The 24,515-nt window shown below is 45.9% G+C and overlaps 1 protein-coding gene across 1 annotated transcript; it reads left to right on the top strand.

Annotated features, from left to right (window-relative positions):
• LOC129851259 (MHC class II regulatory factor RFX1-like) lies at positions 1–23,737 on the top strand. Its single transcript, XM_055917674.1, has 18 exons — positions 1–152; positions 1,383–1,722; positions 8,208–8,311; positions 12,606–12,676; positions 13,175–13,433; positions 13,634–13,815; positions 16,167–16,286; positions 16,465–16,586; positions 17,625–17,743; positions 18,347–18,450; positions 18,533–18,684; positions 20,815–20,912; positions 21,054–21,203; positions 21,489–21,700; positions 22,157–22,310; positions 22,399–22,444; positions 22,545–23,538; positions 23,590–23,737. Exons 2-17 carry the CDS (start codon positions 1,416–1,418, stop codon positions 22,703–22,705), a joined length of 2,361 nt encoding a protein of 786 aa, XP_055773649.1. The 5' UTR covers positions 1–152; positions 1,383–1,415; the 3' UTR covers positions 22,706–23,538; positions 23,590–23,737.
• The last annotated feature ends 778 nt before the right edge of the window (positions 23,738–24,515 follow it).

Here is a 24,515-nt window from a genome sequence, read left to right on the forward strand (position 1 = left end):
TGTAGCAACAGTTGCCCGGGTGAGGACGAGGCGCCATAGTCACGGTAGTCGTGGCGACAAGAACCAAGCAACGAGAATCAACAACAACAACCAGAATCATTAAGAAACAAACTTTAACGCCAAAGACAGGAATATTCCAGGGGGAATTTGAGGTGAATAAGCAACACCTTTATTAAACCGTCGTCTGATGTTTCTGTCTGAATAATTTCGTGAAGTTGTGTAACATTTTATTGCTTTTATCTAACGTTAAAAGGCACTAGTGTGGCAGAGATGGAATAGCACTGGTCCCAGCTAGTTGCTAACCGCTTTCCAAACGCAGACGGTTGTTATGACGATGTCAAATCTGTTATAGGGATACAAAATGGCGGGTGTTGTAATATGAGAATCTTGTACTTTTAGTTGTTCGAAATGTTTGTCGACAAAGCTTTTAACATGAAAAATCATTGTTCAACTTAGTGAACGAGGCATACTTGTCACATGTTCACGGATACTTTTGATTAGGAAATCACTTTAGATTTTCGAACTTTAAAAAAGATCTAATTGCAAAACAGACATGTGGGTCAGTGTGTGTCAACTGAAGCATAGAAACGAATGTGTCATGATGTTGGCCGTTATTTTACAGTTGTGAAAAAGTTTTCTCTAGTAAAAGTGATCGTCATGCCCGTACTGTGCAATGTGTGCCAGATCTGCTGTCACGCAGGGAGGGGAAGGTGGGTTGAGCCTATGGGTGGGATTGACATTACCTGAAGCCAATGGAGAAGCAATATTTAGAAGCATACACCAATGGCAACTGGAGAAAATATGATATGATATGCTCGTAGAGAAGGAGCAAGGTGCGTTTTCTGTATGCTGTTGCTATCAGAACGTTGGGGTGTGTGTGTGTGTGTGTGTGTGTGTGTGTGTGTGTGTGTGTGTGTGTGTGTGTGTGTGTGTGTGTGTGTGTGTGTGTGTGTGTGTGTGTGTGTGTGTGTGTGTGTTACACAGTTCAGAAATCCTCACGTGGCATATTCTACTAGTGGAAACTTCTCATTATCAAATGTATGGCATAGTTAAAGGGTCTATATGCAATCATTTCATGGAATATAACTATGATAATCATTTGTCAGAGGTCACACCACCCACACCTCAGTGCTTTGGATCAGGGTTTCCCAAACTCAGTCCTGGGCCCCCCGGGTGCACCTTTTGGTTTTTGCCTTAGAACGACACAACTGATTCAAGTAACCTTGTTTCTGTCCACCTTTGTCAGTGTGCTTTCACAAGAGCTGAAATGAAGTGTGTTGAAAAAGGTTTGAAAGTGTGTTGGCACAATTCTACATATTGTTTGTTTGTGTGTGTGTGTGTGTGTGTGTCATAACCAACTCCTTCCCTTGTCCTTCCCCCAGAGTGGTGGTCTTGGTCCAGCCGTGGCGGTAGTCATGGCGACCTCCGGCTACACAGAAGAGCTCCAGCCGGCCCCCCAGCCCAACTCTGTCACCATAGCAACGCAATCAGCCACGCCCTCCCGCTCCACGCCAACCCAGTTCAACCAGTCAGTGTCCATCGTCTCCACAACCGGACAGGACAAACTTCCTGCTCAAGCCACGCTCACCAAGGCCCAGAAGACAGTGGTTCTGGCCACGCCCTCTCAGACTCAGTTTGTTACCACGGAGATCCAGAGTTCTGCCGTTCAGCAGAGTAACGGACAGAGTTCCACACCGCAGTACATCGTAGTGACCGTTACAGGTGAGGCATCACTCACTCTCTCACTCTCTCTCTCAGGTGAGAGTAGCTGACATGATGAAACATGTTTATTCTACCATACCCACACCTTCCTCTCCTGACGACTGTTACCATGGTTATCTACCAGACCTGTAGGACAGGCTCTCTGAGGTCCAGGTTGGTTAATGGTCTGCTCTCTGAGGTCCAGGTTGGTTAATGGTCTGCTCTCTGAGGTCCAGGTTGGTTAATGGTCTGCTCTCTGAGGTCCAGGTTGGTTAATGGTCTGCTCTCTGAGGTCCAGGTTGGTTAATGGTCTGCTCTCTGAGGTCCAGGTTGGTTAATGGTCTGCTCTCTGAGGTCCAGGTTGGTTAATGGTCTGCTCTCTGAGGTCCAGGTTGGTTAATGGTCTGCTCTCTCAGGTCCAGGTTGGTTAATGGTCTGCTCTCTGAGGTCCAGGTTGGTTAATGGTCTGCTCTCTGAGGTCCAGGTTGGTTAATGGTCTGCTCTCTGAGGTCCAGGTTGGTTAATGGTCTGCTCTCTGAGGTCCAGGTTGGTTAATGGTCTGCTCTCTGAGGTCCAGGTTGGTTAATGGTCTGCTCTCTCAGGTCCAGGTTGGTTAATGGTCTGCTCTCTGAGGTCCAGGTTGGTTAATGGTCTGCTCTCTGAGGTCCAGGTTGGTTAATGGTCTGCTCTCTGAGGTCCAGGTTGGTTAATGGTCTGTTCTCTGAGGTCCAGGTTGGTTAATGGTCTGCTCTCTGAGGTCCAGGTTGGTTAATGGTCTGCTCTCTGAGGTCCAGGTTGGTTAATGGTCTGCTCTCTGAGGTCCAGGTTGGTTAATGGTCTGCTCTCTGAGGTCCAGGTTGGTTAATGGTTGGTTTACTAACCCAGTGGAAACCTAAAAGCACCATTGTAATTTAACCTGCATTAGGCCATTTAACAGCCACTTTTATTCAAAGTAACTGACAACAGAGACATTTTAGTGTCCGCAGCGGGATTTGAACCCACAACCCTTGCCAACTGGTCCACGCAGGACTACCGTCACCTGGGCTGTAGGAGGGAAACACCGGCATGTGGCTAACCTTTCTGCTACTAATCTCAGAAACGCAGAACAACAATCTTGCTTAATTATGTAGATGCTCGATTAAGTTCAGTCCACGAGAGATAATTCTACGACCTTCCATCAGTAAGCCGGTACGCTACCCAACAGTCTTTGGTACAGATATACACAGGACGTTTGTATACGATTAAAAAAGAATCATTTAAAAACACAATTCCGCCACATGTGGATAGACACGGCATTTAAAATCATTGAGGACAACTCTCTAACGTTTTAACAATGTATTTCCATTGTAGTCCCAAAGTGTACTGTAAAGTTGCTAGACTAGTTAACCAGACATACTGTGTGTTTTGTGTGGTTTATTTGCATGGTGTCTATTAGTAGATTAGCAGCAGCAGCTAACCTGTCAGCCTGGCAGGGTGTTAGTATCAGGTAACACTAGTGTGGCCTGGCCTGCTCCACTCACACCACAGAGACACACTGGAACTAGAGACCGATCTCTGTCTGTCTCTCTCTCTGTCTCTCTGTCTCTCTCTGTCTGTCTCTGTCTGTCTGTCTGTCTGTCTGTCTGTCTGTCTGTCTGTCTGTCTGTCTGTCTGTCTTTCTCTCAATTAAATTCAATTCAAGGGGCTTTATTGGCATGGGAAACATATGTTAACATTGCCAAAGCAGGTGAAGTAGATAATATACAAAAATGAAATAAACAATAAAAATGGATGGATCACCATACTATATGAACAGTAATAAATCACAATAGTCAACATCTAGCTCTGTCCACCCTCCCTCTCTTCCCTACACCCTCCCTCTCTTCCCTACACCCTCCCTCTCTTCCCTCCACCCACCCTCCCTCTCTTCCCTACACCCTCCCTCTCTTCCCTCCACCCACCCTCCCTCTCTTCCCTACACCCTCCCTCTCTTCCCTCCACCCACCCTCCCTCTCTTCCCTCCACCCACCCTCCCTCTCTTCCCTACACCCTCCCTCTCTTCCCTACACCCTCTCTTCCCTACACCCTCCCTCTTCCCTACACCCTCCCCCTCTCCCCTACACCCTCTCTCTCTTCCCTACACCCTCCCTCTTCCCTACACCCTCCCTCTCTTCCCTACACCCTCCCTCTCTTCCCTACACCCTCCCTCTCTTCCCTACACCCTCCCTCTCTTCCCTACACCCTACACCCTCCCTCTTCCCTACACCCTACACCCTCCCTCTTCCCTACACCCTCCCTCTCTTCCCTACACCCTCCCTCTCTTCCCTACACCCTCCCTCTCCACCCTACACCCTCCCTCTCCACCCCTCTTCCCTCCACCCCTCCCCCTCTTCCCTCCACCCCCCCTCTCTTCCCTCCACCCCTCCCTCTCTTCCCTCCTCTCTTCCCTCCACCCCTCCCTCTCTTCTCTCCACCCCTCCCTCTCTTCTCTCCACCCCTCCCTCTCTTCCCTCCACCCTCCACCCCCCCCCCCCCCCCCCTCACCCCCCCCCCCTCTATCTCCTCACCTGATACCTGTGTTTATACGATGGGGGGATTGTTCCCTCCATCTGGGGAGATTAGTTGTCCAAGGCCTCCCTCTGCCTGCCTCATATATAAGGATGGAGAGATGGCCAGCCCTCTGTCCTCTCTCCATCTCTCCGTCTGTCCTAAGAGCTATGTTCTACAGTAACTGCTGTTATAGTTTGGAGACAGAGTATCGTGAGTACAGCTTTATTATATGGATGTTCTACAGTAACTGCTGTTATAGTTTGGAGACAGAGTATCGTGAGTACTGCTTTATTATATGGATGTTCTACAGTAACTGCTGTTATAGTTTGGAGACAGAGTATCGTGAGTACTGCTTTATTATATGGATGTTCTACAGTAACTGCTGTTATAGTTTGGAGACAGAGTATCGTGAGTACTGCTTTATTATATGGATGTTCTACAGTAACTGCTGTTATAGTTTGGAGACAGAGTATCGTGAGTACTGCTTTATTATATGGATGTTCTACAGTAACTGCTGTTATAGTTTGGAGACAGAGTATCGTGAGTACTGCTTTATTATATGGATGTTCTACAGTAACTGCTGTTATAGTTTGGAGACAGAGTATCGTGAGTACTGCTTTATTATATGGATGTTCTACAGTAACTGCTGTTATAGTTTGGAGACAGAGTATCGTGAGTACTGCTTTATTATGTGGATGTTCTACAGTAACTGCTGTTATAGTTTGGAGACAGAGTATCGTGAGTACTGCTTTATTATGTGGATGTTCTACAGTAACTGCTGTTATAGTTTGGAGACAGAGTATCGTGAGTACTGCTTTATTATATGGATGTTCTACAGTAACTGCTGTTATAGTTTGGAGACAGAGTATCGTGAGTACTGCTTTATTATATGGATGTTCTACAGTAACTGCTGTTATAGTTTGGAGACAGAGTATCGTGAGTACTGCTTTATTATATGGATGTTCTACAGTAACTGCTGTTATAGTTTGGAGACAGAGTATCGTGAGTACTGCTTTATTATATGGATGTTCTACAGTAACTGCTGTTATAGTTTGGAGACAGAGTATCGTGAGTACTGCTTTATTATATGGATGTTCTACAGTAACTGCTGTTATAGTTTGGAGACAGAGTATCGTGAGTACTGCTTTATTATATGGATGTTCTACAGTAACTGCTGTTATAGTTTGGAGACAGAGTATCGTGAGTACTGCTTTATTATATGGATGTTCTACAGTAACTGCTGTTATAGTTTGGAGACAGAGTATCGTGAGTACTGCTTTATTATATGGATGTTCTACAGTAACTGCTGTTATAGTTTGGAGACAGAGTATCGTGAGTACTGCTTTATTATATGGATGTTCTACAGTAACTGCTGTTATAGTTTGGAGACAGAGTATCGTGAGTACTGCTTTATTATGTGGATGTTCTACAGTAACTGCTGTTATAGTTTGGAGACAGAGTATCGTGAGTACTGCTTTATTATGTGGATGTTCTACAGTAACTGCTGTTATAGTTTGGAGACAGAGTATCGTGAGTACTGCTTTATTATATGGATGTTCTACAGTAACTGCTGTTATAGTTTGGAGACAGAGTATCGTGAGTACTGCTTTATTATATGGATGTTCTACAGTAACTGCTGTTATAGTTTGGAGACAGAGTATCGTGAGTACTGCTTTATTATGTGGATGTTCTACAGTAACTGCTGTTATAGTTTGGAGACAGAGTATCGTGAGTACTGCTTTATTATGTGGATGTTCTACAGTAACTGCTGTTATAGTTTGGAGACAGAGTATCGTGAGTACTGCTTTATTATATGGATGTTCTACAGTAACTGCTGTTATAGTTTGGAGACAGAGTATCGTGAGTACTGCTTTATTATATGGATGTTCTACAGTAACTGCTGTTATAGTTTGGAGACAGAGTATCGTGAGTACTGCTTTATTATATGGATGTTCTACAGTAACTGCTGTTATAGTTTGGAGACAGAGTATCGTGAGTACTGCTTTATTATATGGATGTTCTACAGTAACTGCTGTTATAGTTTGGAGACAGAGTATCGTGAGTACTGCTTTATTATATGGATGTTCTACAGTAACTGCTGTTATAGTTTGGAGACAGAGTATCGTGAGTACTGCTTTATTATATGGATGTTCTACAGTAACTGCTGTTATAGTTTGGAGACAGAGTATCGTGAGTACTGCTTTATTATATGGATGTTCTACAGTAACTGCTGTTATAGTTTGGAGACAGAGTATCGTGAGTACTGCTTTATTATATGGATGTTCTACAGTAACTGCTGTTATAGTTTGGAGACAGAGTATCGTGAGTACTGCTTTATTATATGGATGTTCTACAGTAACTGCTGTTATAGTTTGGAGACAGAGTATCGTGAGTACTGCTTTATTATATGGATGTTCTACAGTAACTGCTGTTATAGTTTGGAGACAGAGTATCGTGAGTACTGCTTTATTATGTGGATGTTGTTGATGATTTGATATTTGATGAAGTTGTAGACATAATCTCATGTTGTTTATCTTCCTCCCATCCGTCCCCTCTTCCTCCATCCTCTCTTCCTCCTGCTTCTCTTTATCTTTCTCTCTCTTCCTCCTGCTTCTCTTTATCTTCTCTCTCTTCCTCCGTCCTCTCTTCCTCCTGCTTCTCTTTATCTTCTCTCTCTTCCTCCGTCCTCTCTTCCTCCTGCTTCTCTTTATCTTTCTCTCTCTTCCTCCTGCTTCTCTTTATCTTTCTCTCTCTTCCTCCTGCTATTCTATCTTTCTCTCTCTTCCTCCTGCTTCTCTTTATCTTCTCTCTCTTCCTCCGTCCTCTCTTCCTCCTGCTTCTCTTTATCTTCTCTCTCTTCCTCCGTCCTCTCTTCCTCCTGCTTCTCTTTATCTTTCTCTCTCTTCCTCCTGCTTCTCTTTATCTTCTCTCTCTTCCTCTGTCCTCTCTTCCTCCTGCCACTTTATCTTTCTCTCTCTTCCTCCGTCCTCTCTTCCTCCTGCCACTCTTTCTTTCTCTATCTTCCCCCTGCCTCTCTTTATCTTTCTCCCTCTTCCCCCGTCCTCTCTTCCTCTTCCTCCTGCTTCTCTTTATCTTTCTCTCTCTTCCTCCGTCCTCTCTTCCTCCTGCTTCTCTTTATCTTTCTCCCTCTTCCTCCGTCCTCTCTTCATCCTGCCACTTTATCTTTCTCTCTCTTCCTCCGTCCTCTCTTCCTCCTGCTTCTCTTTATCTCTCTCTCTTCCTCCGTCCTCTCTTCCTCCTGCTTCTCTTTATCTTTCTCTCTCTTCCTCCGTCCTCTCTTCCTCCTGCTTCTCTTTATCTTTCTCCCTCTTCCTCTGTCCTCTCTTCCTCCTGCTTCTCTTTATCTTTCTCCCTCTTCCTCCGTCCTCTCTTCATCCTGCCACTTTATCTTTCTCTCTCTTCCTCCGTCCTCTCTTCCTCCTGCTTCTCTTTATCTCTCTCTCTTCCTCCGTCCTCTCTTCCTCCTGCTTCTCTTTATCTTTCTCTCTCTTCCTCCTGCTTCTCTTTATTTCTCTCTCTCTTCCTCCGTCCTCTCTTCCTCCTGCTTCTCTTTATCTTTCTCTCTCTATTCACCTTTACTGTGTTCCACCGATCCTCTCTCTCTCATCTCATCTCTCTCCCTCTCTCTGTGTCTGTCTCTGTTTCTCTCTTTTCTTTCTCCATCTGTCTCTCTCTCCTCCTCCTCCCTCTCCCCATCTCTTCCTCTCTCCTCCTCCTCCCTCTCCCCATCTCTTCCTCTCTCCTCCTCCTCCCTCTCCCCATCTCTTCCTCTCTCCTCCTCCTCCCTCTCCCCATCTCTTCCTCTCTCCTCCTCCTCCCTCTCCCCATCTCTTCCTCTCTCCTCCTCCTCCCTCTCCCCATCTCTTCCTCTCTCCTCCTCCTCCCTCTCCCCATCTCTTCCTCTCTCCTCCTCCTCTCTCTCCCCATCTCTTCCTCTCTCTTCTCTCTCTCCATAGAGGGCTCTCTCCATTCTAGTGACAGTGTATCAGACTGCAGTCCTCCAGTAGTACTGGTTCAGACAGGGGTCCCCACCCAGGTAGTACAGCAGACCACCCAACAGGTACGCTACAGACACACACACCTGCACGTACACACACCAGACACACACCAGACACACAGAGGGGGAGTGGTTCAGACATTGTCACCAACAGCCAAGAGTGGAAGGCAGCACAATGTCAACAACCTATAGTCTATACACATCACACAGGGGGTAATCCACACACACACACACACACACACACACACACACACACACACACACACACACAGCACTGTCGCATTTGAGACATCAGTAAGAATCAGTAACAGATGTACCGTTGCCCAGAGCCTGCATGCCAGTCAGAGAGAGATGGATAGAGAGAGAGAGAAACAGAGAGATGGATAGAGAGAGAGAGAGAGAAACAGAGAGATGGATAGAGAGAGAGAGAGAGAAACAGAGAGATGGATAGAGAGAGAGAGAAACAGAGAGATGGATAGAGAGAGAGAGAAACAGAGAGATGGATAGAGAGAGAGAGAAACAGAGAGATGGATAGAGAGAGAGAGAAACAGAGAGATGGATAGAGAGAGAGAGAAACAGAGAGATGGATAGAGAGAGAGAGAGAGAAACAGAGAGATGGATAGAGAGAGAGAGAAACAGAGAGATGGATAGAGAGAGAAACAGAGAGATGGATAGAGAGAGAAACAGAGAGATGGATAGAGAGAGAGAGAAACAGAGAGATGGATAGAGAGAGAAACAGAGAGATGGATAGAGAGAGATGGATAGAGAGAGAGAGAAACAGAGAGATGGATAGAGAGAGAGAGAGAGAAACAGAGAGATGGATAGAGAGAGATGGATAGAGAGAGAGAGAAACAGAGAGATGGATAGAGAGAGAGAGAGAGAAACAGAGAGATGGATAGAGAGAGAGAGAGAGAAACAGAGAGATGGATAGAGAGAGAGAGAGAGAGAAACAGAGAGATGGATAGAGAGAGAGAGAGAGAAACAGAGAGATGGATAGAGAGAGAAACAGAGAGATGGATAGAGAGAGAGAGAGAGAAACAGAGAGATGGATAGAGAGATAGAGAGAAAAACAGAGAGATGGATAGAGAGAGAGAAACAGAGAGATGGATAGAGAGAGGAGAGAAGGGAGAGAGAAACAGAGAGATGGATAGAGAGAGAGAGAAACAGAGAGATGGATAGAGAGAGAGAGAGAAAAACAGAGAGATGGATAGAGAGAGGAGAGAAGGGAGAGAGAAACAGAGAGATGGATAGAGAGAGAGAGAAACAGAGAGATGGATAGAGAGAGAGAGAGAGAAACAGAGAGATGGATAGAGAGAGAGAGAAACAGAGAGATGGATAGAGAGAGAGAGAGAAAAACAGAGAGATGGATAGAGAGAGAGAAACAGAGAGATGGATAGAGAGAGAGAGAAACAGAGAGATGGATAGAGAGAGAGAGAAACAGAGAGATGGATAGAGAGAGAAAGAGAGAAATAGAGAGATGGATAGAGAGATGGATAGAGAGAGAGAACCAGAGAGATGGATAGAGAGAGAGAGAGAGAAACAGAGAGATGGATAGAGAGAGAAACAGAGAGATGGATAGAGAGAGAGAGAAACAGAGAGATGGATAGAGAGAGAGAGAAATAGAGAGATGGATAGAGAAAGAGAGAAATAGAGAGATGGATAGAGAAAGAGAGAAATAGAGAGATGGATAGAGAGATGGATAGAGAGAGAGAAACAGAGAGATGGATAGAGAAAGAGAGAAATAGAGAGATGGATAGAGAAAGAGAGAAATAGAGAGATGAAGGGCCTTCTATGCCATCAAAAGGAACATAAATTTCAACATACCAATTAGGATCTGGCTAAAAATACTTGAATCAGTCATAGAGCCCATTGCCCTTTATGGTTGTGAGGTCTGGGGTCCGCTCACCAACCAAGATTTCACAAAATGGGACAAACACCAAATTGAGACTCTGCATGCAGAATTCTGCAAAAATATCCTCCGTGTACAACGTAGAACACCAAATAATGCATGCAGAGCAGAATTAGGCCGATACCCACTAATTATCAAAATCCAGAAAAGAGCCGTTAAATTCTACAACCACCTAAAAGGAAGCGATTCCCAAACCTTCCATAACAAAGCCATCACCTACAGAGAGATGAACCTGGAGAAGAGTCCCCTAAGCAAGCTGGTCCTAGGGCTCTGTTCACAAACACAAACACACCCCACAGAGCCCCAGGACAACAGCACATTTAGACCCAACCAAATCATGAGAAAACAAAAAGATAATTACTTGACACATTGGAAAGAATTAACAAAAAAACAGAGCAAACTAGAATGCTATTTGGCCCTAAACAGAGAGTACACAGTGGCAGAATACCTGACCACTGTGACTGACCCAAACTTAAGGAAAGCTTTGACTATGTACAGACTCAGTGAGCATAGCCTTGCTATTGAGAAAGGCCGCCGTAGGCAGACATGGCTCTCAAGAGAAGACAGGCTATGTGCACACTGCCCACAAAATGAGGTGGAAACTGAGCTGCACTTCCTAACCTCCTGCCCAATGTATGACCATATTAGAGAGACATATTTCCCTCAGATTACACAGATCCACAAAGAATTCGAAAACAAATCCAATTTTGATAAACTCCCATATCTACTGGGTGAAATTCCACAGTGTGCCATCACAGCAGCAAGATTTGTGACCTGTTGCCACAAGAAAAGGGCAACCAGTGAAGAACAAACACCACTGTAAATACAACCCATATTTATGTTTATTTATTTTAACTTGTGTGCTTTAACCATTTGTACATTGTTACAACACTGCATATATATAATATGACATTTGTAATGTCTTTATTGTTTTGAAACTTCTGTATGTGTAATGTTTACTGTTCATTTTTATTGTTTATTTGACTTTTGTATATTACCTACCTCACTTGCTTTGGCAATGTTAACACATGTTTCCCATGCCAATAAAGCCCCTTGAATTGAATTGAATTGAATAGAGAGAGAGAAACAGAGAGATGGATAGAGAGAGAGAGAGAGAAACAGAGAGATGGATAGAGAGAGAAACAGAGAGATGGATAGAGAGAGAGAGAAACAGAGAGATGGATAGAGAGAGAGAGAAATAGAGAGATGGATAGAGAGAGCGAGAAACAGAGATGGATAGAGAGAGAGAGAAACAGAGATGGATAGAGAGAGAGAGAAACAGAGATGGATAGAGAGAGAAACAGAGAGATGGATAGAGAGAGAAACAGAGAGATGGATAGAGAGAGAGAGAAACAGAGAGATGGATAGAGAGATAGAGAGAAACAGAGAGACGGATAGAGAGAGAGAGAAACAGAGAGATGGATAGAGAGAGAGAGAAACAGAGATGGATAGAGAGAGAGAGAAACAGAGAGATGGATAGAGAGAGAGAGAGAAGAGGACACATGTTAACACATGTTTCCCATGCCAATAAAGCCCCTTGAATTGAATTGAATTGAATTGAGAGAGAAGAGGCACCAGTGGAAGACAGACAGACAGCGAGAGGGACTCTCATTCCATCTCCAAAAGCAGCCCTTCCCTCTTCCCTCTCTCCTTCCCTCCCCTTTTCCCTCTCTCCTTCCCTCACCTCTTCCCTCTCTCCTTCTCTCCTCTCTTCCCTCTCTCCTTCCCTCCCCTTTTCCCTCTCTCCTTCCCTCCCCTCTTCCCTCTCCTTCCCTCCTCTCTTCCCTCTCTCTTTCCCTCCTCTCTTCCCTCCTCTCTTCCCTCTCTCCTTCCCTCCCCTTTTCCCTCTCTCCTTCCCTCCCCTCTTCCCTCTCTCCTTCCCTCCTCTCTTCCCTCTCTCTTCCCTCCTCTCTTCCCTCTCTGCTTCCCTCGTCTCTTCCCTCTCTCCTTCCCTCGTCTCTTCCCTCTCTCCTTCCCTCGTCTCTTCCCTCTCTCCTTCCCTCTCTCCTTCCCTCTCTCCTTTCCTCCTCTCTTCCCTCTCTCCGTCCCTCCTCTCTTCCCTCTCTCCGTCCCTCCTCTCTTCCCTCTCTCCTTTCCTCCTCTCTTCCCTCTCTCCGTCCCTCCTCTCTTCCCTCTCTCCGTCCCTCCTCTCTTCCCTCTCTCCTTCCTTCGTCTCTTCCCTCTCTCCGTCCCTCCTCTCTTCCCTCTCTCCTTCCCTCCTCTCTTCCCTCTGTCTTGTTCCACCTCATGACGCTCTACGCGTCAGCTGCAACACTCAGAGTAGGAGAAGGAGAAGATAGGAGAAGGAGGGAGGAGGGAGAGAGGAGAGGGGGGGAGAGAGGAGAGGGAGGGAGATAGGAGAGGGAGGGAGAGCCTGATAGAGAAGAGAGATGTTAATATGAATTCCCCTGAGACTATGAAATGAATGAGTTCCTTGTTTCTCTGTAGGTGCAGCAGCATGTTTACCCCAGTCAGGTTCAGTATGTGGAGGGAGAGGACTCTTACACCACCTCTACCATGTGAGTAGTACACACACACACACACACACACACACACACACACACACACACACACACACACACACACACACACACACACACACACACACACACACACACACACAGCAGCATGTTTACCCCAGTCAGGTTCAGTATGTGGAGGGAGAGGACACTTACACCACCTCTACCATGTGAGTAGTACACACACACACACACACACACACACACACACACACACACACACACACACACACACACACACACCCTTCATACCATGGAGACATGTTCTATATATCGTTTTTTTACAGATTTTTATTATTTTCTCTCTCCTTCCCATCTCTTCTTCTCCCCCTCTGTCTCTCCCTCTGTCTCTCCCTCTGTCTCCCCCGCTGTCTCCCCCGCTGTCTCCCCCGCTGTCTCCCCCGCTGTCTCTCCCTCTGTCTCCCCCTCTGTCTCCCCCTCTGTCTCTTCCTCTGTCTCCCCCTCCGTCTCCCCCTCTGTCTCTGTCTATCCCTCCAGTCGTTCTGGCAGCTACCCGTACTCCGACTCCCCCCTCTACTCCCAGACCCCTCCCTCTTCCTCCTCTTCCTACTACGAGTCCACGCCCACCTCGGGGTCACAGGTCACTAACGCTGTGACTTCACAGTCAGTCTCCGTCACCGCGGCAACAGGAGGAGGTGGGAGTGGTTACGTCATCCAGGGCGGGTACGTATTGGGAGGTGGGGGCAGCGGAGGAGGAAACTACTCCAGTCACAACACCAGAGCAGCCCCCGCCACAGTGAGTAGGGTGTGTGTGTGTGTGTGTGTGTAAATAGTAACACCACTACTGTTTGTGCATGCTGATTTGGACAAATCCCTCTAGTCTTCACCTATCTTCTCCCTCCCTCCCTCCCTCCCTCCCTCCCTCCCTCCCTCCCTCCCTCGGTCCCTCCCTCTCTCCCTCTCCCTCTCTCTCCCCCTCCCTCCCTCCCCCTCCAGGTACAGTGGCTGCTAGATAACTATGAGGGTGCAGAAGGGGTCAGTCTGCCTCGCTGTACCCTCTACTGCCACTACCTCTTCCACTGTCAGGAACACAAGCTAGACCCTGTCAACGCTGCCTCCTTCGGCAAGCTCATCAGATCTGTCTTCATGGGGCTGAGGACCAGGCGCCTGGGAACACGGTATGTACGCTATAGATACACACATCTATACAAGCTCATCAGATCTGTCTTCATGGGGCTGAGGACCAGGCGCCTGGGAACACGGTATGTACGCTATAGATACACACATCTATACAAGCTCATCAGATCTGTCTTCATGGGGCTGAGGACCAGGCGCCTGGGAACACGGTATGTACGCTATAGATACACACATCTATACAAGCTCATCAGATCTGTCTTCATGGGGCTGAGGACCAGACGCCTGGGAACACGGTATGTACGCTATAGATACACACATCTATACAACACACACGTCTACAGTTGAAGTTTACATACACCTTAGCCAAATACATTTAAACTCTGTTTTTCCCAATTCCTGACATTTAATCCTAGTAAAAATTCACTGTTTTAGGTCAGTTAGGATCACCACTTTATTTTAAGAATGTGAAATGTCAGAATAATAGTAGAGAGAATGATTTATTTCAGCTTTTATTTTTTTCATCACATTCCTAGTGTGTCAGAAGTTTACATACACTCAATTAGTATTTGGTAGCATTGCTTTTAAATTGTTTAACTTGGGTCAAACGTTTCGGGTAGCCTTCCACAAGCTTCCCACAATAAGTTCCTCCTGACAGAGCTGGTGTAACTGAGTCAGGTTTGTAGGCCTCCTTGCTCGCACACGCTTTTTCAGTTCTGCCCACAAATGTTCTATAGGATTGAGGTGAGGTCTTTGTGATGGCCACTCCAATACCTTGACTTTGTTGTCCTTAAGCCATTTTGCCACAACTTTGGAAGTATGCTTGGGGTCATTGTCCATTTGGAAGACCCATTTGCGACCAAGCTTTAACTTCCTGACTGATGTCTTCAAAATATCCACATCATTTTCCGTCCTCATAATGTCATCTATTTTGTGAAGTGCACCAGTCCCTCCTGCAGCAAAGCACCTCCACAACATGATGCTGCCACCCCCGTGCTTCACGGTTGGGATGGTGTTCTTCGGCTTGCAAGCCTCCCCCTTTTTCCTCCAAACATAACGATGGTCATTATGGCCAAACAGTTCTGTTTTTGTTTCATCAGACCAGAGGACATTTCTCCAAAAAGTACAATCTTTGTCCCCATGTGCAGTTGCAAACCGTAGTCTGGCTTTTTTATGGCGGTTTTGGAGCAGTGGCTTCTTCCTTGCTGAGCGTTCTTTCAGGTTATGTCGATATAGGACTTTTTTTTCTGTGGATATTGATACTTTTGTACCTGTTTCCTCCAGCATCTTCACAACGTCCTTTGCTTTTCGCACCAAAGTACGTTCATGTCTAGGAGACAGAACGCGTCTCCTTCCTGAGCCGTATGACGGCTGCGTGGTCCCATGGTGTTTATATTTGCGTACTATTGTTTGTACAGATGAACGTGGTACCTTCAGACGTTTGGAAATTGCTCCCAAGGATGAACCAGACTTGTGGAGGTCTACAATTTTTATTTGGAGGTCTTGGCTGATTTCTTTTGATTTTCCCATGATGTCAAGCAAAGAGGCACTGAGTTTGAAGGTAGGCCTTGAAATACATCCACAGGTACACCTCCAATTGACTCAAATGATGTAAATTAGCCTATCAGAGGCTTCTAAAGCCATGACATAATTTTTCTGGAATTTTCCAAGCTGTTTAAAGGCACAGTCAACTTAGTGTATGTAAACTTCTGACCCACTGAAATTGTGATACAGTGAAATAATCTGTCTGTAAACAATTGTTGGAAAAATGACTTGTGTCATGCACAAAGTAGATGTCCTAACCGACTTACCAAAACTATAGTTTGTTAACAGTCAACCTACCTCAATCTACCTACCTCATCCCCATATTGTTTTTATTTACTTCTCTGCTCTTTTGCACACCAGTATCACTACTTACACATCATCATCTGCTCATCTATCACTCCAGTGTTAATCTGCTAAATTGTAATTACTTTGGTACTATGGCCTATTTATTGCCTTACCTCCTCACACCATTTGCACACACTGTATATAGACTTTCTCTATTGTATTATTGACTGTACGCTTGTTTATTCCATGTGTAACTCTGTGTTGTTGTTTGTGTCGCACTGCTTTGCTTTATCTTGGCCAGGTCGCAGTTGTAAATGAGAACTTGTTCTCAACTAGCCTACCTGATTAAATAAAGGTGAAATATATATACTGTATATATTTTTTTAAATAACAAGAAACTTGTGGAGTGGTTGAAAAACGAGTTTTAATGACTCCAACATAAGTGTATGTAAACTTCCGACTTCAACTGTATATAACACACACGTCTATATAACACACCTGTTCCGTAGTGGCAGCAGCAGCTCCTGTAAATGTCATGTAATAATCAGATGACTGTGTGTCTCAGAGGGAACTCTAAGTACCACTACTATGGTCTTCGTATCAAGGCCACCTCCTCTCTGCTTCGTCTGATAGACGACCACCAGCACCTGGCCTTGAGACAGCAACCCTTCTCTCAGAAACACAGGTAGGGGGGTGTCTGTGTCTTCCAGTCTCTCTGTCTCTCTCTCTTTTGTCTCTCTCTCTCTTTCTCTATCTTTTGTCTCTCTCTCTTTCTCTATCTTTTGTCTCTCTTTTGTCTCTCTCTCTCTTGTCTCTTTCTCTTTTGTCTCTCTCTCTCTTTTGACAGCTGTTCTGTCCAATAGGATAAAGCCGGTTCTGAAGGTGGAGGGCATGTCCAATGGGATGTCCCTGGGGGCGGGGCAGCAGCAGGGGGCAGGGCTCAGTGACATCTCAGCTCAGGTGCAACAATACCAGCAGTTCCTGGGTGAGTGGACAGGGACTAGGTACACACACACACAGACACACACAGACACACAGGAGCGGAATAGCCTATCATACTGGAGTGAAACGTGCCGTTGGAAGCCCAGCCAATGGTACTGGAGTGAAACGTGCCGTTGGAAGCCCAGCCAATGGTACTGGAGTGAAACGTGCCGTTGGAAGCCCAGCCAATGGTACTGGAGTGAAACGCGCCGTTGGAAGCCCAGCCAATGGTACTGGAGTGAAACGCGCCGTTGGAAGCCCAGCCAATGGTACTGGAGTGAAACGCGCCGTTGGAAGCCCAGCCAATGGTACTGGAGTGAAACGCGCCGTTGGAAGCCCAGCCAATGGTACTGGAGTGAAACGCGCCGTTGGAAGCCCAGCCAATGGTACTGGAGTGAAACGCGCCGTTGGAAGCCCAGCCAATGGTACTGGAGTGAAACGCGCCGTTGGAAGCCCAGCCAATGGTACTGGAGTGAAACTTGCCGTTGGAAGCCCAGGTGCAACACAACCATTCTAAGTGCAGTTGGGTGTTGACAGTTTTGAGTGGAAGATGACAGGCCTGCTGTTGTTGCACGTTGCCATTAATGAAACATGTCTTTGTATGCATGCATAGTATTTTCTGTAGGTCACCTCATTTTACTGTTTAACCGTTAGTTGACCGGTTAAAGAGGGTCGGTTAGTCGGCAGAAGAATTTACCGAAATGTGCATCGCACACACACACACACACACACACACACACACACACACACACACACACACACACACACACACACACACACACACACACACACACACACACACACACACACACACACACACACACACACACACACACACACACACACACACACACACACACACACACACACACACACACAAACAAGAATGTCTCCATATGTAAATAATGGCATAAACATAGCTAGGAAACATACTAAACCAATGTGAAGCACACAGGTAAACACATTGTAAATCATCAACGTGTAATTCCACACATAATAACTCAACAATGTAAAGGTTGTTGTTGTTGTTGTTGTTGTCCAGACGCGTCGCGGGCGCTGCCTGAGTTCCCAGAGTTGGATCTGCAGGACAGACCTCTTCCTGACGGGATCATTCCAGAACACATCACAGCCTTCCAACAGCTCTACAGGGAACACTGTGAGGTATACAGTCTACTACGCACTGCTGCCTTGTGGCAGTCTTATGAAGTGTTGTGCCTATTATGTAGGGCTATGTCTGTCTTGATTCCACTAACGATAACGATGATGAGATGTAGAATCAGGTGTGTTAGTTCCAGGGCCAGGATTGGCAAACAGTGTGTTAGCACTGTGTTAGTCTATCGTGGTGTAATGAAAATGTATGACAATCTTATGTAGTGTTTATGTCTGTCTTATGCAGTGCTTTGTCAGTCTAATGTACTGTTATGTCTGTCTAATGTATTTCTATCTCTGTATAATGTAGTGCTTTGTCCAATGTAGGTCTATGTCCTGTTATGTGGGTCAAATGTCATGTTATGTCAGTCTAATGTAGTGTTATGACTTTCTATCTTTCATGTCTGTTAAAATACTATGTCAGTCTACAGGTGTGTTATGTCAGTCTAATGTAGTGTTATGACTTTCTGTTTTTCATGTCTGTTAAAATACTATGTCAGTCTACAGGTGTGTTATGTCAGTCTAATGTAGTGTAATGTCAGACAAACGTAGTGTTTTATCATTCTCACGTAGTGCTATGTCAGTCTCACGTAGTGCTATGTCATGTCTGTGCAGGCCATTCTGGATGTGATGGTGAACCTGCAGTTCACTCTGGTGGAGACGCTGTGGAAAACCTTCTGGAGGTTCAGCGAGAGCATCGACGCAGACACACTCGGCGTGTGAGTGAAACACACACGTTCTACATGTCACACATTATAACACACACAATCTAACAAATATTGTGTGTGTGTGTGCCTCCAGTCATGGTGAGTCAGAGGAGCGTCTACCTAAGTGGTACCTGGTGGTGCTGTGTAAGTACCAGCCAGTTGTTCACTGGACCAGAGACTGTGACAACACACTGTACCAGGCCCTGGTGGAGATCCTCATCCCTGACGTATTACGACCCATCCCCAGTGAGTTATGACACATGACATTAGGTCTACATAACATGACCTTAGAGCTACACAACATGCCGTTAGAGCTATATAACATAACATGACATAGGGCTACATGACATTAGAGCTACATAACATGACAGAGCTGCACAACATGACATTAGAGCCACATAACTTGACATTAGAGCCACATAACATGACATTAGAGCTACATAACTTTACATTAAAGCTATATAACATGACAGAGCTGCACAACATGACATTAGAGCCACATAACTTGACATTAGAGCTACATAGCATGACATTAGAGCCACATAACATGACATTAGAGCCACATAGCATGACATTAGAGCCACATAGCATGACATTAGAGCTACATAACTTGACATTAGAGCCACATAACATGACATTAGAGCTACATAACTTGACATTAGAGCTACATGACATGACCTTAGAGCTACACGACATGCCATTAGAGCTACACAACATGACATTAGAGCTACATGACATGCCATAGGGCTACACAACATGACATTAGAGCTACATAACTTGACATTAGAGCCACATAACATGACATTAGAGCTACATGACATGCCATTAGAGCTACATGGCATGACATAGGGCTACACAACATGACCTTAGAGCTACATGACATGCCGTTAGAACTACATGACATGACATAGGGGTACACAACATGACCTTAGAGCTACACGACATGCCATTAGAGCTACACAACATGACATTAGAGCTACATGACATGCCATAGGGCTACACAACATGACATTAGAGCTACATAACATGACATTAGAGCCACATAACATGACATTAGAGCTACATGACATGACATAGGGCTACACAACATGACCTTAGAGCTACATGACATGCCATTAGAACTACATGACATGACATAGGGGTACACAACATGACCTTAGAGCTACACGACATGCCATTAGAGCTACACAACATGACATTAGAGCTACATGACATGCCATAGGGCTACATAACTTGACATTAGAGCCACATAACATGACATTAGAGCTACATGACATGCCATTAGAGCTACATGACATGACATAGGGCTACACAACATGACCTTAGAGCTACATGACATGCCATTAGAACTACATGACATGACATAGGGGTACACAACATGACCTTAGAGCTACACGACATGCCATTAGAGCTACACAACATGACATTAGAGCTACATGACATGCCATAGGGCTACACAACATGACATTAGAGCTACATAACATGACATTAGAGCCACATAACATGACATTAGAGCTACATGACATGACATAGGGCTACACAACATGACCTTAGAGCTACATGACATGCCATTAGAACTACATGACATGACATAGGGGTACACAACATGACCTTAGAGCTACACGACATGCCATTAGAGCTACACAACATGACATTAGAGCTACATGACATGCCATAGGGCTACACAACATGACATTAGAGCTACATAACTTGACATTAGAGCCACATAACATGACATTAGAGCTACATGACATGCCATTAGAGCTACATGACATGACATAGGGCTACACAACATGACCTTAGAGCTACATGACATGCCATTAGAACTACATGACATGACATAGGGGTACACAACATGACCTTAGAGCTACACGACATGCCATTAGAGCTACACAACATGACATTAGAGCTACATGACATGCCATAGGGCTACACAACATGACATTAGAGCTACATAACTTGACATTAGAGCCACATAACATGACATTAGAGCTACATGACATGCCATTAGAGCTACATGACATGACATAGGGCTACACAACATGACCTTAGCGCTACATGACATACCATTAGAGCTACATGACATGACATTAGAGCTACACAACATGACATTAGAGCTACACAACATGCCATTAGAGCTACACAACATGCCATTAGAGCTACACAACATGACATTAGAGCTACATGACATGCCATTAGAGCTACATGACATAGGGCTACACAACATGCCATTAGAGCTACATAACATGACCTTAGAGCTACACAACATGACATTAGAGCTACATAACACTAAATGACAGTACATGTAATGTCTTCTAAAACATATGACTACCTACTTCTCTCTCATTTATATTAATCTGCCCCTCTCTCTGTCAGGTGCCTTAACTCAAGCCATCCGTAACTTTGCCAAGAGTCTAGAGATCTGGCTGACAAGCGCCATGATGAACATACCAGAGGAGATGGTCCGCATCAAGGTGTGATCTCTCTCACACGCACGCACGCACGCACGCACGCACGCACGCACGCACGCACACAATACAAACACTCTCCCACAAAACTACATTCCCTCTCCCTTACCCCTCCTCCCCTCCTCTCTCCCTTCCCCTCTCCTCCAGGTGGTGTGTGCGGGAGCATTTGCCCAGACGCTGCGTCGCTACACCAGTCTAAACCACCTGGCCCAGGCAGCCAGGGCCGTCCTCCAGAACACAGCCCAGATCAATCAGATGCTGAGTGACCTCAACAGAGTTGACTTCACCAACGTGCAGGTACGTCTGTCTGGATCCCGTTTAACCACTACCTCTCTCTGTCTGGATACCTTTTAACCACTACTTCTGTCTGTCTGTCTCTCAGTCTTGCTGTCTACCTCTCTCTGTCTGTCCCTCTCTGTCTTGCTGTCTACCTCTCTCTCTGTCTGGCTCTCTACCTCTCTGTCTACATGTCTGTCAAGGCACAGATCTGTTCCTCTCTACCTTGCTCTCTCTCCAACCTATTATCCTGAACCTCTGTCTCCCCTCCTTGACTCCCCCCCCCCCCCCCCCCCCCCCCTGTAGGAGCAGGCGTCGTGGGTGTGTGGTTGTGAGGATGGTGTGATCCAGAGGTTGGAGCAGGACTTCAAGCAGACGTTACAACAACATAATTCTCTGGAGCAGTGGGCTGCCTGGCTGGACGCCGTGGTCTCCCAGGTCCTAAAGCCTTACCAACACAGCCCTGCAGCCTTCCCTAAGGCTGCCAAGCTCTTCCTGCTGCGATGGAGCTTCTACAGGTGAGAGGGAGGATGTTTGAAGTAAGAGAAAGTGAAGCATTAAAGGCTGTTTGATTTGAATGTACATTTCCCCCTCTTCTTCTCCACTCTTCATTTCTCTCTATACCCCTCCCTGTCTCTCTGTCTCTCTCTCTACCCCCTCCCTGTCTCTCTCTACACCCCTCCCTGTCTCTCTCTACCCCCCTCACTGTCTCTCTCTCTCTGTCTCTCTCTCTACCCCCTCCCTGTCTCTCTCTACCCCCTCCCTGTCTCTCTCTACCCCCCTCCCTGTCTCTCTCTACCCCCCTCCCTGTCTCTCTCTACCCCCCTCCCTGTCTCTCTCTACCCCCCTCCCTGTCTCTCTACCCCCTCCCTGTCTCTCCCTCACCCCTCCCTGTCTCTCTCTACCCCCCTCCCTGTCTCTCTCTCCCCTCCCTGTCTCTCCCTCACCCCTCCCTGTCTCTCTCTACCCCCCAGCTCCATGGTGATCCGGGACCTGACTCTCCGTAGTGCTGCCAGCTTTGGCTCCTTCCACCTGATCAGACTGCTGTATGATGAGTACATGTACTACCTGATAGAACACAGAGTGGCCCAGGCTAAAGGAGAGACGCCCATCGCTGTCATGGGAGAGGTACACACACACGGAGCCCAGGGCACAGAAACACACATACCGACACACAGGATGCACTGCTTATTGTCTCTCTCTCTCTCTCTCTCAGTTTGCCAGTGTGGGCAGGAGTCTGAACGGTCAGGACCCTGATAAAGGTAGATGTCTCATCTCTACACTGCAACCCTTCACATGTTCTACATTACAAATAATGTGGCCACCATAAACCTGTAAACGGTGAATATATCTGTGTCTCAGATGAGGAAGAGGATGAGGAGGAGAGTGATGAAGAGGGGGTAGAGATGACCGTGCCGTCTAACTCCGCTGGTCTGGGAGAGGGGGAGGAGTCACTGGAGCCGCCCGTCAAGCTAGCCAGGACTGACCCCCGGGGACTGTTCAATACCACACACACAGAGTGACTCACACACACCCAACACGCACGCGCACTGACAACTTAAAGACACGCTCTCGACCTCGCCGTTGGCTAACATAACACACACACACACCCTCAATAACACACATACACACACTCATCCTTTGCCTTAATGATAGTTTGCTATGAGCCCATTTGTGATCCCAATGCCATTAAGTTCCTTATCTGTTCCTGCAACCTCACACACCCTGTTTGTCTGCACCTTGATCTCGTGTGTGTGTGTGTGTGTGTGTGTGTGTGTGTGTGTGTGTGTGTGTGTGTGTGTGTGTGTGTGTGTGTGTGTGTGTGTGTGTGTGTGTGTGTGTGTGTGTGTGTGTGTGTGTGTGTGTGTGTGTGTGTGTGTGTGTGAGAGAGCGAAGGAGAGGTTTCACAGCTTGCCTTTTCATCTCTTTTAGTTATCATGGTTCCTCATCACCTTCATTGTGACATAAGAGACGGTAACCTCTTCACTAGACACACTGGTCCTTCATTGTGACATAAGAGACGGTAACCTCTTCACTAGACAGGGTAACAGTCTGTTCCAGATCTGAACAACTTATCTGACCCCACTAATTAACATCACCACTAGTGTGGCAACTTGTTGTTGCTGGATGCAGAAACAGCCTTGTACCAATCCAGTGGCTGAGATTCAGTCTGAGGTGTTGTAGCACACTGACCATTTAAAGGTAATGTCTGATTGAGCTGACGTATGCAACATTTACCGTGAATTCAGTCTCCGTGAACACGCTGAGGAACACTGCCTTTAAAAGGGGCACTGTCAACAGAAGTCTAGAACATACCTCTGATTGAATCCCGACCTATATGTCACTGTCAACAGAGGTCTAGAACGTACCTGATTGAATCCCGGCCTATATGTCACTGTCAACAGAGGTCTAGAACGTACCTCTGATTGAATCCAGACCTATATGTCACTGTCAACAGAGGTCTAGAACGTACCTCTGATTGAATCCAGACCTATATGTCACTGTCAACAGAGGTCTACAACGTACCTCTGATTGAATCCAGACCTATATGTCACTGTCAACAGAGGTCTAGAACGTACCTGATTGAATCCCGGCCTATATGTCACTGTCAACAGAGGTCTAGAACGTACCTCTGATTGAATCCAGACCTATATGTCACTGTCAACAGAGGTCTAGAACGTACCTCTGATTGAATCCCGACCTATATGTCACTGTCAACAGAGGTCTAGAACGTACCTGATTGAATCCCGGCCTATATGTCACTGTCAACAGAGGTCTAGAACGTACCTCTGATTGAATCCAGACCTATATGTCACTGTCAACAGAGGTCTAGAACGTACCTCTGATTGAATCCCGGCCTATATGTCACTGTCAACAGAGGTCTAGAACGTACCTCTGATTGAATCCAGACCTATATGTCACTGTCAACAGAGGTCTAGAACGTACCTCTGATTGAATCCAGACCTATATGTCACTGTCAACAGAGGTCTAGAACGTACCTCCGATTGAATCCCGGCCTATATGTCACTGTCAACAGAGGTCTACAACGTACCTCCGATTGAATCCAGATCTACAGTACCAATCAAAAGTTTGGACACACCTACTCATTCAAGGGTTTTTCTTTATTTTTACTATTTTCTACATTGTAGAATAATAGTGAAGACATCAAAACTATGAAATAACACATATGGAATCATGTAGTAACCAAAAAAGTGTTCAATCAAAATATATGTTATATTTGAGATTCTTCAAAGTCGCCCCCCTTTGCCTTGATGACAGCTTTGTTTTCACTATTCTACAATGTAGAAAACGTTTGATTGGTACTGTGTGAGT

The sequence above is a fragment of the Salvelinus fontinalis genome, chromosome 3 (assembly GCF_029448725.1).
Source record: "Salvelinus fontinalis isolate EN_2023a chromosome 3, ASM2944872v1, whole genome shotgun sequence".
Lineage (NCBI taxonomy): Eukaryota > Metazoa > Chordata > Actinopteri > Salmoniformes > Salmonidae > Salvelinus > Salvelinus fontinalis.